General features: G+C 36.8%; 1 protein-coding gene across 4 annotated transcripts in view; it reads right to left on the bottom strand.

The window, feature by feature from the left end:
* The window catches only part of Pola1 (DNA polymerase alpha 1, catalytic subunit), a 336,580-nt gene that overhangs the window by 171,081 nt on the left and 148,466 nt on the right, over nucleotides 1-17,033 (bottom strand). For all 4 annotated transcript variants that reach the window (XM_017795508.2, XM_017795509.2, XM_008822724.3 and 1 more), the window contains 2 exons: nucleotides 2,933-3,111; nucleotides 1,093-1,224 (listed from right to left, as the gene is read on the bottom strand). In XM_017795508.2, the coding sequence (XP_017650997.1) occupies nucleotides 1,093-1,224; nucleotides 2,933-3,111 (311 nt within the window). The remainder of the gene's footprint in view (nucleotides 1-1,092; nucleotides 1,225-2,932; nucleotides 3,112-17,033) is intronic.

Raw genomic sequence — 17,033 nt, 5'->3', positions numbered from 1 at the left:
AAAATGGGAAATGATGAGTCTTTTTAAATTTAAATTTTTGAAAAGAAAAAACATTCATCGGAAACATGTTATGAACAAAACAAAACAATATTCTTCCTACTGAAGACAGCTTACCTATTATTCTGATGTTTTTAACTATACATATATAAAAAATAGAAGTTTCTCTTGGAAATCTCAAACTGCTCTGCAGTTAAAAGATGCTTCTTTTGATTTCCTCAGAAAAGTAGGCATGGAATTGACTTAAGATTGTCATATGAATACAGAGAATTAGGATTTACTAAAATTATCACCCATGACTTCATGACTCTACTTGCTGAAGACAGGCAATACTAGTATTTTTCCCTGTCTACACGAATATGTGAGTCACCATTTAATTTAGTTATCTAAATATTAATTCAAAATAAGATTCCTGAATATATTCCCATTTTTCTGAAAAGTAAAAATTCATTCTTTAAAATACTCTTCAATAATAGAGATTTAATGTCCATGAAAAAGAAAATTATATCTCATGCTACTAGGCTGAAACTACACACTTTAGATCAGCAAGATGGTTTACTGCATAAAAACCTTGTCACCAAGTTGGACAATCTGAGTTTAATGCCTGGATCCCACTTGGTGGAAGGAGAGAATCAACTCCTGCAAGTTGTCATCTGACTTCCACACACACACATCAACATCTCATCAAAATAATCAAATGTAAAAAACTTCTGAATTGCATTGTCATATTTTTTTTAGATTTATTCACTTTTAATTTATGTGAATGAGTGTTTGCCACATGTATGTATGTGCATCACATGCATGCAGTGCACATAGAGGCCAGAAGAGGGTGTTGAATCCCTTGGAACTGGATATACCGACAATTGTGACCCACCAAGTATGTGCTGGGGACCAAACCCATGTGTTGTGCAAGAGCAGCAAGTTGTTTTAACAGCTGAGCCATCTCTCCAGCCCAGTATGTCATATTTTTATTAATATTATTTAAGCAGGAATTTTCTCAAGTATTTTCAAGGAGTTCTAGTTTCTTAAAAACCAATAAAACAATTACTAAGCCTAAGTAAATTGTGTATGTAAAGTCTCTATATAGATACTTACATCATAGTACTTTTTAATGCAACGTCTAATGTCCATGATCAATTTATTGCTCAGCTGCATTATAAAGGTCAGTGGTGAAGCCTTACAATCAATGTTACTGCAACGATACAAGCTGGGCTCCACATCAGTTCCCTACAGAAGTCAGGACAGACAAGTATACAAAAGGTTATTAGCAGATTAAGAGTATTTTGTACTTAAAAATTTTCACATTTTCTTGGTTCACAAAGCTTGTAATTCATTTTATAGGTTAGCATTTAAACTCATTTTCTCAACTATTTACTCCCAAAGGCTCTCTTTAGAGGCACATACCATCTACTCTTTTGCTATCATGATAATGGAGTGTGAAATCAAAATGGAAAACCCTGAACTCACCCTTTACATTCAATGCAAGGCAAGATTTATAGCTAAAGCCATTTTTGTTCTGAAAATACCAGTGAAATCACATTACCAGAAATAAACATTCTTCTTAGAGACACTGATCACAAATTTTAATTTGCACTCATTCAATCCAAAGTTGAAGATAAGCAAGAGCCCTTACATGACATTGGTTTGCTGTTATTGCACCAACTGAAATTTAAGCAGAAAATCTAAAAAATTAAAAGTATTGCACTACAAAAGCAATAAAACAATCTCACTTATCATCAGGTTGGCAGTTCTAAATTTCTGCAGTCCAAAAAACTGAAATATATTCAGGAGAAAGAGGTAAGAGGAGTAGAAGTTTGGAAGATTTACTGTTAGGAGTTGGAAAAAACATTTTATTGTATCATGTTGTGTTTTGAACAAAGACAAAACAAATATAAGATATAGGAAAACTGTTGGGAGTTTCTAGAGTATTTGTTTTCTTTCTGGATACTCAAACATCTTGGTTTCCTGCTCCAATCTGGTACATAACCACGCTAAGCAATTCCAGGTGGAAGAGATTTTAGAGCTTGACATCGGCTCTTCCACAGTTAGCCCATCTGCAAGTCGTCAAGCCTCCATGCAATTAACTATCTTACTTACAGCTGTAATGAAGCAAAACTCAAGGATTTAGCAAGTATTGCTGCTCTGTGGCTGCCTCTTCCTTGCACTTGCTTCCAAAGACTGCTTTGTTTTGATTCAAAAAGTGCAAAACATCTGCCGTTTTTCCAAATTAACTTAAAATAATTACTTTTAATTTAGATAAAAGATGTATTTTCTCTCAGCTTCAAGGTTTTACAGAGTTCTGCTGCCTACTCATTTGCCAATGGCTAGCACACTTATGATACTGCAGTGGAATCAAGTGAATTGGCCAAGTTTCAAGTTCTGATCCAAGGTCAATGATACATTTTTGGCAGTACTTCTTGAGAGAAATGTCTCCTGGTGATTTTTTAAAAATGCCTGGTGTGTAAAGACAGCAAGAAAGATAGTAAGAGTACCCTTGTCCAAAAGGAGCTAAGTAGGACATGTAAAGGCAAATGAAAGCTCTCCCCAAACTCTTAATTCTCACTAACTTGATTTAAGATAAAGGACAGTATAGCTCTAAGACTTAATAAATGGGGTAGTAGGGAAATACAGGTTACTAATTAAGGAATTAAAATAAAAATATTTTAAGACAATTAGAATTTTTAAGAGAGTCCATTTTAAGTCTAAGGTCAAGCACTCTAGGAAGGAAAAAAAAAAACAATTAGTAAAGCACATCCAATTAAGCATTTTTTACCAGAAATTAAGTTGTAAAAGCAGAATTCAGGTTGCTAAAATTTCTTAATGACACAAATGCAACATGTGAGGGTTTTTTTTTTTTTACCTTTTGTATACCCTAAAGTGTACAAAGGGTCACAATATACTCATTTGGGAAAAAACAAAACAAAAAGTAACTAACCGAGCCATCAAAGACACTATCATAAATATTTTCAGTTCCACATGTAGGACACAGGCATTTGAATTTTTCACAGTCCTTGTATTTCTCTTCGTCAGTCAGCTGTATTGGACCAACAAGCAGAGCATCATTCTCTTCATCTTTATGACACTGATGAACTCTAAACTGAGTGGAGTCGAGTCCTATGAAAGAAAACCAAATTTCAGGGATTATTCACCCCAAGGAAACAACCTTCAAAGTAAATTCTCAAAAAAGAATGATTTTTAAATTCCCATGTGTACATGCAGAGTCATCTGAACTCAAGATTGCATGGACAAGTAATTTCTCTTTTTATAAGAGATTAGTTTATAAATCAAAAAAGTACCTGGAACATGCCAAGGGACATTTGGGCATTTCATAGGATGTTTCATTCTTTTTTAACGTTATAGTAAAAACCTCAAATAATTGTGCCCTGTTAAGAAATACTCTTAAAATGTCACCATTAAAACTGAAAACAGATTTTTTAAAATCCCATTAAAGAAAACAGGCTCACTGCCATTATAACTCCAAGTGCAGGCACAACTGCAAACCCTGATTTCAATGCAGTGGTCGATTTCATCTTGCATCAGTACTTAACGGCATGTAGGCTGCAAACTAATTCAGTGGCTATAATTCAATAGCAGAATCTGAGATAAAATGCAACCTCATATTTTGGTGTTTGGAATTCATACATTTAAAATACATGCAGAAAGATGGACCTACAGATTCCATAGGTCTAAAACCCCCTCAACAACCTTGAATCCAAATGTATCTTCCCTATTTCAAGAGAAGCAACAGAACAAATAAATCAATGTATCATTTATGCTGTCTTGTTTCCACAAATTAAAGAAATGAAACATGTTTACCAATGTAATTTTCCTTTGTTCAAAGCATATATGTCAAACTTCACTACTTCAATTTATATTTAAGGCTAATTATCCCACACTATAGTAGTATTTTCTTGAAAATATTGGGGAAATCCCTAACGTTCTAGGGATTTGGATATTTAAGAAAAGCTTTCATATCTATTTTAGTATCAGTAAGTCATATAAAATAGTAACAGTGAAGAGTTCAGCAATACTAAAAATAACCAAAAATTGCTTTAAGTCCATCAACAGCTGCATAAGTAGATAATCTAACATATAGTCAAAATTCAAACTCCTAAATTCTCTTTAGGTCAGTCATGGAGTGACATCTAGTAATTATAAAATACTTGAGGCAAATGTTTACACAGTAAAGGTGTCAAACGAAGAATTGATGATTGAGATATGGAGTCTCAGTTTTCTCACTGGCAAAATGGAGCTAGTGTCACTGACACATTTTGAACTTCAAATGAGATAATAAAAGGATAAGCAAAGTTTCAGTGGTGCTTACTAAATGGTAAATAATAAACAGGCACTGAATAAAAGCAAAATAGTTAAATGAACACCATTTTTATCAAGACTATATTCACATGAAACACATGCTTATGCTACATGTGAAGTTAATAAGTAACTCTTTGTGGGATTTAAAAGCACTTCCTAACATGACAGTATATAAGAAAAAAATTTAAAATACAGTTTCAGAAAAAATCAAAGAACTGTTCTTCATCAGTGATAGAAATTACTATGACATCTGACATTTGGCCCACCCCAAGACTCACTATCATTTTGATTTAACAAGTTACCCATCTCCTAGAGAAATGACAAATCAGTTAAATATGTATGAATACATACCCTCACATTTAAAGGTAAAATGGGACAGAGGAACTGAGTGAAAGAAACCATGTCTGTGAGGGAGGCCATTTGTTCTCTACAGTCAGGAATAAGCACTCCTAGTTCAACACCAGTTGTGAATATAAGGGTATTCATATAGTGTGATGATTTATCTGTACTTACAGAGAAATCACCTTCAACTTTTCTTCCTGTATAATTATTAATCAATTTCTAAGGCCAATTCTAATTTTAGAAGGAACAAAAAAAGCAAGACTTTTCTAAAAGACAAGATTCCACAGTCCAAAAACAAAGGAACAAAACCATGCTGGTTTGCATATACACACAATTGGCCAGTGGCTGCTCTCTAGTCCTCCCTCACCAGCCAAGGTTCACTTGGCACACCTGAGTGCATGGAGATGCACACAATAGCCCAGGGCAGCCTGCCTGCCCAGTGAATCAGCCAAAAGTAGACATGGCCCACCTTGCTACTTACTGAGAGAGAAACGCCCAACAAGCTGACTGTGAGAAAAATAAAAAACCACCAGGCCTTATGAAATATCTGCTCTAAATGTTGACGTCTACAAATGACTCTTCCCATTGCAGTAACAAAGCCATCTGGCCTAGTTAATTACTTCAGATATATTCTCAAGCTGAACTTTTTCAGGGGAAGAGCTTCAATCTTGTATCCTCTTGGTTATGGCCATTGTTAAATTTTAAAGGCACAAAAGGAAAAGAAAGTTCAATTACCTTAAAGTAATAGGCTTATAATAGCCCTTGTATATGCTACTTCAATACAACAATGTCATTAAACAAGTGCTTTTCTTGGAAGGAGAATTATAAATATAATGGGCAAACTGAAGAGGGCTAATGTGTTCAAAGCAGACACTGCTGCTGGAATGCCTTTACAAAAACTTTGAAAACCCAGGCTAAAACAAGCCCCAAACTTACTGAGCACACAAAGTAACTTGAAATTGGAACTATTACGAAGCTTATTTCAAAGTATCAGTAGATTTGAAAGTTTTACTGCTTACACAAAAACTTAAGCCTGGCGTGTAACAGGAAAAAAAAAAGTGTCTAGTGCTGCCACCTAGAGGTAGAGATTTTGAATTTTAAGACTGCAAAACAGACCTGCTACATCAAATGCCCTTTGTGATTATTGTTACTCCAAAATTAAGCACATCTATCAAAAAAGACATCGAAGAACAATCCTTACCATCACAGTTGCCCTACCTCCATATACATTCTGGAATCAACATTAAACTGCTCACAGTGTGTAACCATATGAAAGCTGAACAAGAGATATAAAACTGAATTCTAAGTTCCTTACCTCTTCTACCGACAGCTTTCTCTCAACAACTGGTATAAAGAAACAAACTTTATGCCACGTTTGAGGAAAGGAACTTCCACTTCTACTAGACTACTTTTTGATAGATGACTTCACTCATTTGGCCAGGCAGAAAATAAAGGAAGGGGAACCTGAGTGTGCTTTGGAAAACCAGTTATCTGGCAGAGAACGGCTGTGGTTCCTCCACAGTAAGCAGAGATGATGCAATGTATGCTTTAATTCAATCCTGTGACTTGCAGTGATCAAGTCAATTGTGCTAGGATGGGAGGGACAGGAGAAGTAGTAGAATTAAATTAAAATACTGTCATTTATAATTAGAAAATTTCTAGGATCGCACATTATTTTGGCAATAGGATCAAAGCTCTCATGTTTCAAAGGTGTATTTATAGAAAGTAACATCACAGGCACTGGGGTGGATGAGTTTAGCAGTACTGTTTTTACTGAAGATCACCACAGTTTTATCACATGCCTCTGATGTGACACTGCCATAAAATTATTTTTTTCTACCATCGCCTTTTCTAACCATTGTAAAGTACTACTGTTCCTGGAATGTTCACCTAGGTCCCTTCTCAAATATTTAAGCTGTTTATAAATCAAGGCATATATTTATTTGGAAAGTATCATTATGTATTAAATCATCATGATTTAATATTTCTTCCTCCAAACATCAAGGTCTCTTTTACTAAAACTACAAATAACTACAGTAAAGCCAGTTAAATACATATATTTGTGTAAGTGGGAAAGGGAAAATCTATACAGAAGAAATTCCAAATAAGTAAAGGAAGAAACTAGTATCTACAAGCAGCTCTCTGTAGGAGTCACTTGAGAAGAATTGGGAAGAATTGGGAAGCCAATTAATGAACTGTTACTATGAATATTTTTTAAAATTTCTTTTATGAAGTAAATTATTTTTCTTTTGCATGAATCTAGGCTTTCAAGTATCTGGACTTCCTAGAAAACAATACATAAAATAGAAATTCAATATTGAAGAAAAAATATTTAGTGGAGATTTAAAGTATCAATGCTATCTCCATTAAACAGCTGTGTATAAGAGTATCTACAATGATTTTATGATTAATTTATTCATAATAGCCTCAAATGAAAGCTAGGCAAATATTAACAGGAATGGATGATCTGATTTATCAGCAATAATGTTTGGCTATGAAAAGAATGAGTACCAATACAGGCAGTATGATAGATGGATCTCAAAAATATTATATAAGTGAAAGAAGTTGAACAGAAAGTATATACTTTGCCATACAATTATAGAATAGGACAACTAATTTATGATGCTAGAAATCAGATGAGTGATGCTGATGTGGAGGGTGCTAACTGGGAAGGGGCAGAAAGAAGGGGGTAGTCTGATATGTGGGAAATGTTCTAGGTAAACTATATGAGAGTCTTAAAATTTTAGCATTTCATGGTAAAATAATGTAAATCCTATTTTTTTTTTACAAAAACCATGTGGACTAGATGTTCACAGTATATATTTCCAAAGGGCCCACATTTAGAGTATGTAAGGAACTCCTGCAAATCAACAAGACAAAATCCTGACACAAAAGGACATGTTCAACTGGTCAAGAAACTTGTGAAAAGGTGCTCAACTTCATTAATAACCAAAGAAATGCAAAGTAAAAGCCCAATATTAAATATGTAACTATGTAAAATGAAGAGGAAAAAACACCAAGAATTGTTAAGAACATGAAACACACATACACTGCTTGTAGGGAGTGAGTTGGTAGATCCACTTCAGGAAACTGGAAGCTGCTGCTGAGGCTCAATATGCATGTACGCACGCTCTGGCCTAGCAGTTCTACACCTAAGTACACACGCAACAGAAATAAATCACTGTGTTCAACGGAGGGCTTGCATAAGCACTCTCCAAACAGTGCCGTTCTAAGAGCCAAATGGAAACAACCCATTGGTGTACGTAGGTAGTACAGTAGGTACTCCCACAGTGTAGTCTATTTATACAATGAAACACTGTGTAAAACTTACAGAAAGGACAACCACATAGATGACTATCAAAAATATGATATTGAGTGAAAGTAGCCAAAGAATAAAGGCAAAATTATATATATATACATACACACATATGAAAATCTCTTCTTTGATATTAGAATTCCTGACTCCTAATTTTCTGGTGAACAGTTTCTAGGAGACATGAGGGGGCTTCCTGGGATGAAGCAATACACTATTTCATGAACTCAATGCAGACTACACAGGTGTGTGTTGATGGTAAAAATTCAACAGGCTGTTTAGTTAGGTAGCCATGACTAGATATAATGTAACTCCTCAAATATATATAAAACCTCACCAAGGAAGTAGCATTAAAGAAGCATAAACTAAAATCAAACAAATTCAATCTAAATATGGTCATGACTTTAATCTAACAAACAACTTAGAGGAAATAAGTGGGACAGAGGAACATGTTTAAGGATACCAATTCAGTGCAATCAGCACACACTAGAACCAAGAAAATTCTACAGACTAAAAGTTTTGGTTTCTTAAATAAACAGTGAAGATTAAAAAAAAAATGGAAGTGATTAACTATCATACGAACCCAGTCTGGTTTACAATTCAAATACTGAGCTTTTAAAGTACATTCATAGTATAATCAGGGAAATATGTAATGGATATGTAATGAAGTGAAAGAATTGTGTATTTTTTAAATTTCCAATGTGATGGAATGATATACTGTGGTTATGTTGAAAGGGAGAACCACTGTCTTCTAGAAATACAAAATAAATTATTTACAGAAGCAATGATAGGATTCGCATTATGGTAATCAATCGGTGGGGATGGAGAAGAGTAAAGACTGGCTAGAGTTGATGTGTACTGAGTATGAATAATGACTAATTAAAGGTTTATTATTTTAATTCTATTGCCATATATCTTTCATTTTCTGTAAGTTTTAAAACACTGTAAATCCCACTTAAAAATAAATAGCTGAGGAGGATAGAGAGAAGATGGCTCAGCTGTTAAGTGCACTGGCTGCTTTTACAGAGGACCCAAGTTTGATTCCCAGCACCCACCGAAAGGGCATCCAATTCCACGGGACCTGATGCCCTCTTCTGGCCTCTGTGGGCACTGCAAGACGCAGGTGCACTTACATATATGCAGGCAATACACTCACACATAGAAAATAATAAATAAAATATTAAACAATAAACAACTGAGTACACAAACTGCAGACAACTGCCTTTCACACTACAAACACCCTCTCCATAACAAAAATGCAGAATTTCTGTTTTTTAAAAAATAGTCAAACATTTGGGTTAAAAAACATCAATGATTTATGCTATCTTGCAAGAAATAATTCCCAAAATCTTGACAGAAAAAAATTCTTGATAAGCAAAATTCATGAACTCATGACTTCATGAACCAGGTGTTGTGGGTCACACCTTTAATTCCAGTACCAGGGGTGTGGGGGACAGAGGCAAGCAGATCGTTGAGAGTTTAAGGCCAGGCCAGCCTGTCAACATGGCTAGTTCTAGACCACCCAGAGCTACATAGTGAGATCTTGCCTCCAAAAAAATTATTCAGCTGGGAGGAGAGGAAGGAAGGATATGCAGGGGGGCATGGTGGGGGAAGAGGGAACTCAGGAGAGGGGGGAATGGTGGAAAACTGGTGTAATTGGGAGGAGGTAGGCAATAATGGGGATGCTTGGACTGGGGAGGGAGGAAGGAGGTCAGATGTTGGGGAGAAAGAGTAGAGATGACTGGATCTTGGGGGGCTAGGGAAGCCAGAGAAAAATGTGTTGCCTCAGAAACCCCCTGAGAAATGCACATACAGTGCCTGAACATTAGTCTCTATGTATACCTGGGGACTGTATGGCAAGGAACACAGTGCCAGACAGGAGAGACCTCACTTCAACTGGTTGGTCAAAGTGGTTCAAGAGACTCCCAAAATAACACAGGCTATTGTTAGAGCTCTTGGTATCACCTAGTACCGGAAGATAAGACCCTACTGCTGAAGACAAAGGACTTGGAGCAAGGGAGCAGGAACTGACCTGGAAGCCTTCTACCTGAAGTTTAGCTCTCATAGTTCTAGAGGATACTCTGCAAGCTGCTACAGGAGAAAATCAATGATCCAACCCAACCCTAAATCCTAGTAACCATAATGACCAGCACAGCAAACTACCTCTATTGGTATAGTAGTGGTATTGTTATGTGGGGGTAATCAAGAGCTACCTAATTGGAATTAAAGCGCTCTCAATGGGAGTGAACTCACAGGTGGCACTGTAAACAGCCAGATACAAATAGCTGGAGAGGTCATAGATTCTAGAGAAAACTCTATCTCTGTCATATCTAGGGACAAATGAAATTTCTTACCATATGCTAAACATGGATCCTCATATTTACAGACAAGTATACCATACACCACTCATCAAAGAAGCTTCTTTCTGCAACAGATGGAGGCTACTGCAGAATCCCACAACTGCTCAGACACAGAGAATATACGTTTCAGAGATGCCCAGTTCTAGGCGACATTATCTGCAGCGGAACCTCTATACCTAAAACTCATGGAACATAGTGAAACGGGGTTGGGGGAGGAGGGTAGTGCATACCTCAACTCTCACCAGTATAGCTTCTTTATACAATAGAGTGTGATAAACACAAAAGGCAACTGACCAACTTTTTAAAAAATATTTTATTTATTATTTTTATTTTATGTGTATGAGTGTATTGCCTGCATGTATGTAAGTGCACCTGTGTCATGCAATGACCGCGGAGGACAGAAGAGACCGTCAGATCCCCTGGAACTGGAGTTAAGGACAGTTGTTAGCGGCCATGTGGGTGCTGGGATTCGAACCTGGGTCTTCTGCAAGAACAGTCAGTGTTCTTAACTGCTGAACCATCTCTCCAGCCCCCAACTGACCACCTTTTAAAGAATAAGAGACTGCAGAATGTGTGTCCCTGGATAGGACTCCTATTTTAAACCTCTCCCAGCCACGGCTCAAGAATCATTGCAGAAGAGGAGGCAGAAAGATTATAAGAGCCAGGGTTGGTCCATGAACATAGGGAAGCAGGGGCTTTCAGGTCACTGGAAGCTTGTACATGTGAACTTGTGGCAATGGTGGCATCAAGCACAAGACCCATGCCAACTCCAAGGGCCCACAGTGGAATGACAGAAATGGGTGGTGGGTCAGCCCTAATCTGGGAACTACTGGAGACTGATTACTACTGGGTTAGGGAGAGTAGGCCTTACCAACAATCTCTAGATAGGCTGACTAGACCCCAGTGGATGAATTTGCACCAAAGGACATCTGGGTAAATGCTTGACTGGATATGGCAGAATACATGAGGTCAAGTTGGGGGGGTGCTGAATTTGATGAAGACCTGCTGTATGAAATGTACAAAAAGCTCAACAAATTTTTTTTTTAAATTCATGACTTCAACTCAACTGTTTTTAAAGCCTTAATGAGACATGAATATGAATTTTAAATTAATGAAATGTGTATAGGCTGAGTATGCCTTATCTGAAATCCTTGGAACCAACTGTCTCCAGTATTTTTATTTTTTTAACGAATGTGTGTGTGTGTGTGTGTGTGTGTGTGTGTGTGTGTGTGCGCGCGCGCAGTTTAGCATATCTGTATACACATAATGAAGTATATTGGGGATAGGATGAAGTCTAAATGCAAAATTCTTTTATGTTTCATATAATCCTTGTATATGTACCCTATACACATTTTTATGTAGTATTTTCAATGTGCCTGCATTTTGACTATGATACATCACATGAGGGAATCATATCACATGAGGGAATTTTCCACCCTATAAGAGTTTTTTTAAACAAAACCAGAAGGAGAAGAGAAGTTAAGCGTTTACTAACTCATTAAAAGTAAGTGGTTAGGGATCACGATGTCTGTGTCAAAAGGTTTTGGAGCATTTCAGATTAGGTATGCTCATTCTGTACCTTAGGCCAGGGAATACTTCAGAAGTAATTTATTCTTCCTTTTAAACCTGAGAAAGGATGATAAATTACTTCATGCTTAAAAAACAGAAAAATAAAATAACACAAATTAATAACAGACCAATGATCACAGACTCACAGCAAAGTCTGCTTGTCTTTGACATAAGTCAATAGATGGAGTAAAGGGATAAAAGCACAGCTCAAGGTTTCTAGTCACTTACATTTTAGTAAGTTGGTAATTATTTAACTGCTTTTTCTTTCTGGTTTTGGAAAATCTGTGTTATTTTTAACAATAAAATACTATTACTATCAGTATTTGATAGTAAAGAGAAATTCATTATTTACCACTACATATACGTTTTCTGTCTCTTTGAGACAGGGGTCTCCTATAGCTCCCACTGGCCTGGAACTCATTATGTAGCCCAGGCTGGCCTCGATCTCACACAGATCAACCTGACTCTGCCTCTCAAATGTTAGGATTAAAGGAATGCACCATCATGCCAGGCTTATTTTATACAGTTTAAGTGCCTGTGTATAATGATGTATTCAACTTTCTCAGTTACTCTGTTTTATCTATTTTTCTATAAGCATTTTTTGTACAGTGCTAGGGAGTGAAATTAGTGTTTCACATGATAGGCAAGTGCTCCACTACTGAACTATATCGACAACCCAAACAACATAAATTTTTGTTTAGTGTTTGTGTTTTACTCTTGTTTTCTTGTGACAGGATCTCACTATTTTCAACCCAGGCTGGCCTTAAACTCATGATCCTCCTGCCTTAGCCTCCAGAGTGGTAGCATTACAGAGGTGTGCCACCACTCCCAGCAGGAGCAACAAAATTTTGATCATCATTTGAGTACACTTAAAATGGTCTTTCAAAGAAATGGGTCTACTGTAAATAATTTGATAAATCTTCATTTTCCTTCAGAAGTTCTAAATGTTCATTAAGCCAGAATTATGAGTTGCTTTTAGTTCAAAGTTCTTAGAAGATTCACTGCTTACATTAGTGGAATGGCATCAGTACTGGCCATCAGTGTTTTGAGTTAATGAAAGCAACGATCTCATAGTACTAAGGAACAAGCTGTGCAACTGATTCCCCTAAAGAAGTTCCCCATCAATTCCCTAAGGTACCCAGAGTGGCTGCAATTGTAGCTGAGATAGCATGGGTTGGTTATCCCGATGGAGATACTAGCCTAATTCCACAATGACCTCTTCACAGTCCAGTCTCACAATGTCCAATATGAGTATGTCTCAACTTTCATAAATCCTTCCCTGCAGGCTCCAGATAAGACATTGTCTCTGCTTCCCCTCAATTCTTACAACCCTTTATTTTACGTCTTTTGGGACATGGGCTGTGTTGTCCACCAGACAGCCCTACAACAGTGAATCAATTAAACACCTGGCCTGTAATTCAACTAAAAGAACCAATAGTTAGCTCACCTTTGTATCCTTCAGAGTCTATTATGATGCTAGGTACAATAGGCCTTTCTCATTAATTTTCTCAATGAATACAAAAGATTAGACTGGGAACAGGTGCTATGGGATCACAGACTTGGGACAGAGCCCCAGCCTATAAGAGGAGGTTCTTATTGGCTAACAAGACTTCCCTCAACACCCTAATATGCATTTAGTATAATGTTAGTTTTTAAATTTTACTATTAATCGTGTTATAGAAAAACATAAAGTGTCTTTATGAGAGCTTAATCATGAAAATGGCAAAATTCTTTGACAAAGTCATACCCGAGGCACCTGCTGGTGGCACTGTCCTACTCTCAAGCACGTATACGTCACTCTGTCCTGTATGTACATCATATTTTTTGTAGGTGTTATTTCCTCAGGAGTTCCAAAAGCACTCCCAAACATTGCTTTGACCACTGTCACACCTTATTTTCAAACATACGGAATCCTGTCAATTCACAGAGACTAACTTCTGTAACACAAGTGTTACAGAAAAATTTACCATTTTTATTTTATATTTTAAGACAAGGTCCTCCTATGGAACCGAAGCTGGCCCTGAATACCCAGAAATCCTCCCACCTCTGCCTCCCCAATGGTATAGTAATTAAATTCCATATTCTGACATTCTGCAAATTCTAATTTCTCAGGATCAATGAGAAAACTGTCTCATTAAGCAATCCCTAAATTCTAGCACTGCCTACAAAGAAATGTACTTTGTAGCTATTGTACAACTCATTGCTCATTGGAAGAAAGATTATTATATAGAATTCTAAGTACTGCTGTGCACAAAATATAAATTTATTAAAAGATGAAATTCTAGAATGAACTTTAGATTATTCTTATCACTGGTCTAGTTTGTTAGGAACAGAAGACTATTTGAATGTTTGAGCATACTGTGACTATTTCATCCACAGAATATAGAGGGCTTTTATTAAAGTAAGAGAAAGCAAGAAAAACCTACAGTCTGGAGAACAAAAGCTGAGAGTTTTACGTTTTAGTGGCCATGTTTCCCATAGGGTTATTGTATAAGAAGAGTAATACTATATTTTTTCCTATTCACACATGGAAAAGAGTAAAACTTTGCTTTATTTCAGTCCAATAGCAATAATCTTGCATGGGTTTCAGAAAAATGATACACATTTAATAGTGGGATAATGAGGACCATTAGTTATTAGAGAGAACAAATTATTCTCTTTCAATTCAACAGACTTATCCATTCACTCATTTAATAGACTATCCTCTCTCCTTTTCACTAAAATGGCCTTCCCATACAGAACACCTGGCCATGCAGCATGCCACCAGACAGACTTCAGGAGGTATCTTGATGGAGAGAAATAGAAAATTTCCAAAGTGAAGCCACAGGATAAAACTAACACTTGATGTTTGCCTTTCATTTCCAGGAAAGTAGTATAAAGGCAATAGAAAAGGAAAAAGGTAGTTGAAAAATATACTTGCTCTCCACAAAAGAGACTTAAAAATAAAAAAATCATGAACTTAATAATTTTCCTAAATGAAATTATGCCATTATTCCAGATTTCTTTGTACTAACTAAAAGGACAAAGTATCAAACTTCACTAAAGTTTCAACACTGTTATACATTTCATTAATCAAAGATAAAAACTACATTAAAAGCAAGAGAATTATTTTATGTCTGTGATTAGGCAGTTGGAGGGCTTGTATTTTATGTATACATTTGTACACTTCAACTTATTTAACAGTGTCAGTTCACTAACTGCAGTTTTTTTACATAAAGAAAACAGATTTAGAATTTTGAAAATAAATTACAGTAATTTTATGCCTACAGCTTGCACCTCTTAGAAACCACACACCTCCTAACTCCCCTTACTTTGCCACTTCCACATCTCCTCCCCTCACCCCCCGGTCTAAAACCATAAACTACAAGAGAACTAGAAACAGGGGACTCAAAGCCCTGAGCAGAACAGTCACCCTAATGCTTCATGTGGAATTGGAGAAATAAAGGGTGATGATAAGAAGGGAGCAGAAGCGAACTACTGCAGAGATCTGCCTGGTGTGTTCAGTGTTTCCACAGATCTCATGGTTTGTACTTACTAATGCTGAACCCCTTATGACGAGAGAGGGAGTGATAAAGACCTCAAAGATTAGCCGCTGGTAGGGCTGGCAGTGGGGAGGATGGGAGAAGAGAAACAGGAGGTGGGGGGCTACACAACTGCCAACAGCTTTACATACCATCGGTATAAAATCCAGTATCAACTGGCATTAAATGAGAAAAACCAGCTTCAAATGAGAGAACAGCAGCAGTTTCCCCCTGGCTGAAAACACAGGCCTTCCATCAGCTTGAATTAGCTACATAGCAACAAGGGGCTGCCCAAGAAGAGTGTCCACACACACACTGCTGTACCCAGAGAGCCTTCTTTTTATAGAGTAGGAATGATGAATACATGATGGTACCATGTACAAGGCTAAAAGATTCATCCACTGATTGAGACTGGCCAGTGATGAGACATCACACGAACCTTCTAAAGATGAGACTCATTAGTCTGCTAGCAGCTTTGCAAATAATTTGCAAAACGGGATTCATACAGCAGTCATAGGTATGATAAAGTATATTTAAGTAAACAAGTAAGAGGGGGTGAGAAGGACTAAAATTCATTATATATTTATAAAATTGTCAATGAATAAAAAATAAATTCAAAAAAAAATCTGTCCACTATAGAAGCTTGGGTTCCATGGCAGAGTGCATATTTCCCATGTCCAAGGCCCTGAATTTGATCCTCAGCATCCAAAAAATAAATCTGTTCCTTGTGACCTTTAGAAGCAATAAAACCAGTCTGGATCCCTCCCAGCATATCCAGTCTTGAAGTATCTGAGTGGGTCTCAGGCCTGTCTGCACATGAAGGCTCCATCACCCATTACTCTCCAGCTCTTCTGATGAAACTCAATGGTTTGCACTTCCTCCTGTTAAGTGTCCACTCATTCCTAAGATAGGGCTTCTCCATCTATCTTGCCTCTCAGTGCCTAGTCATGGGAAGATTCAAAACCAAAGAAGGGAAAGCCAACAATTTGCCTCCAGATCAACTTATTGATTATATAACAAATGAGAAAACTGTGAGAACTAATGTAAAAATAACTGGGTTTGCTCCAGTGGGAAATGTGGAGGCACATAGGCGAAGTTGAGGGGGCACGAAGGTAAAGTTCCTCATGGTTACATATCCACCTCACCCACTCCTGGTTGAGAATACCTTTCACAGCCTCACAGAACTATGCCATTTATTGCTAATAAGCAAAGTTTAGCAGAGTGGTTAAGAGTAAAACCTTTAAAATTGCACAGAGCTTAGTCAAACTCCAACTACAGCCCCATATTTACTAGTTATATTATTAAAGCATGTTAGCTATCTCTTAACTGTCCGTCGCTGTAAATGGAGCTCATGCAATAATATATCTTTATGAGACTGTCACAAAAACTGAATGAGGTTAAAATAGGGCAAGCACTTAAGCAACCACCAGAGTAAGCACTCAGTGTATAAGATAGGAAAAAAAAAAGAGGCTAAAAACTCAAGCATTTATACTCTCCTCCTCCCAGCTGAGGATTTATAAACATCATCAAATACAACTCAACTTGGAGAATACATTATATGATTATTTTGGTAGCAGAATTTTATCTTCCTAATTATGTTTTGCTTAGGCAAATGTC

This window comes from Nannospalax galili, unplaced genomic scaffold (assembly GCF_000622305.1).
Source record: "Nannospalax galili isolate Female #2095 unplaced genomic scaffold, S.galili_v1.0 scaffold7, whole genome shotgun sequence".
NCBI lineage: Eukaryota > Metazoa > Chordata > Mammalia > Rodentia > Spalacidae > Nannospalax > Nannospalax galili.
The sequence above is the reverse complement of the archived record's forward strand: the minus strand, read 5'-3'. Positions and strand labels throughout refer to the sequence as shown.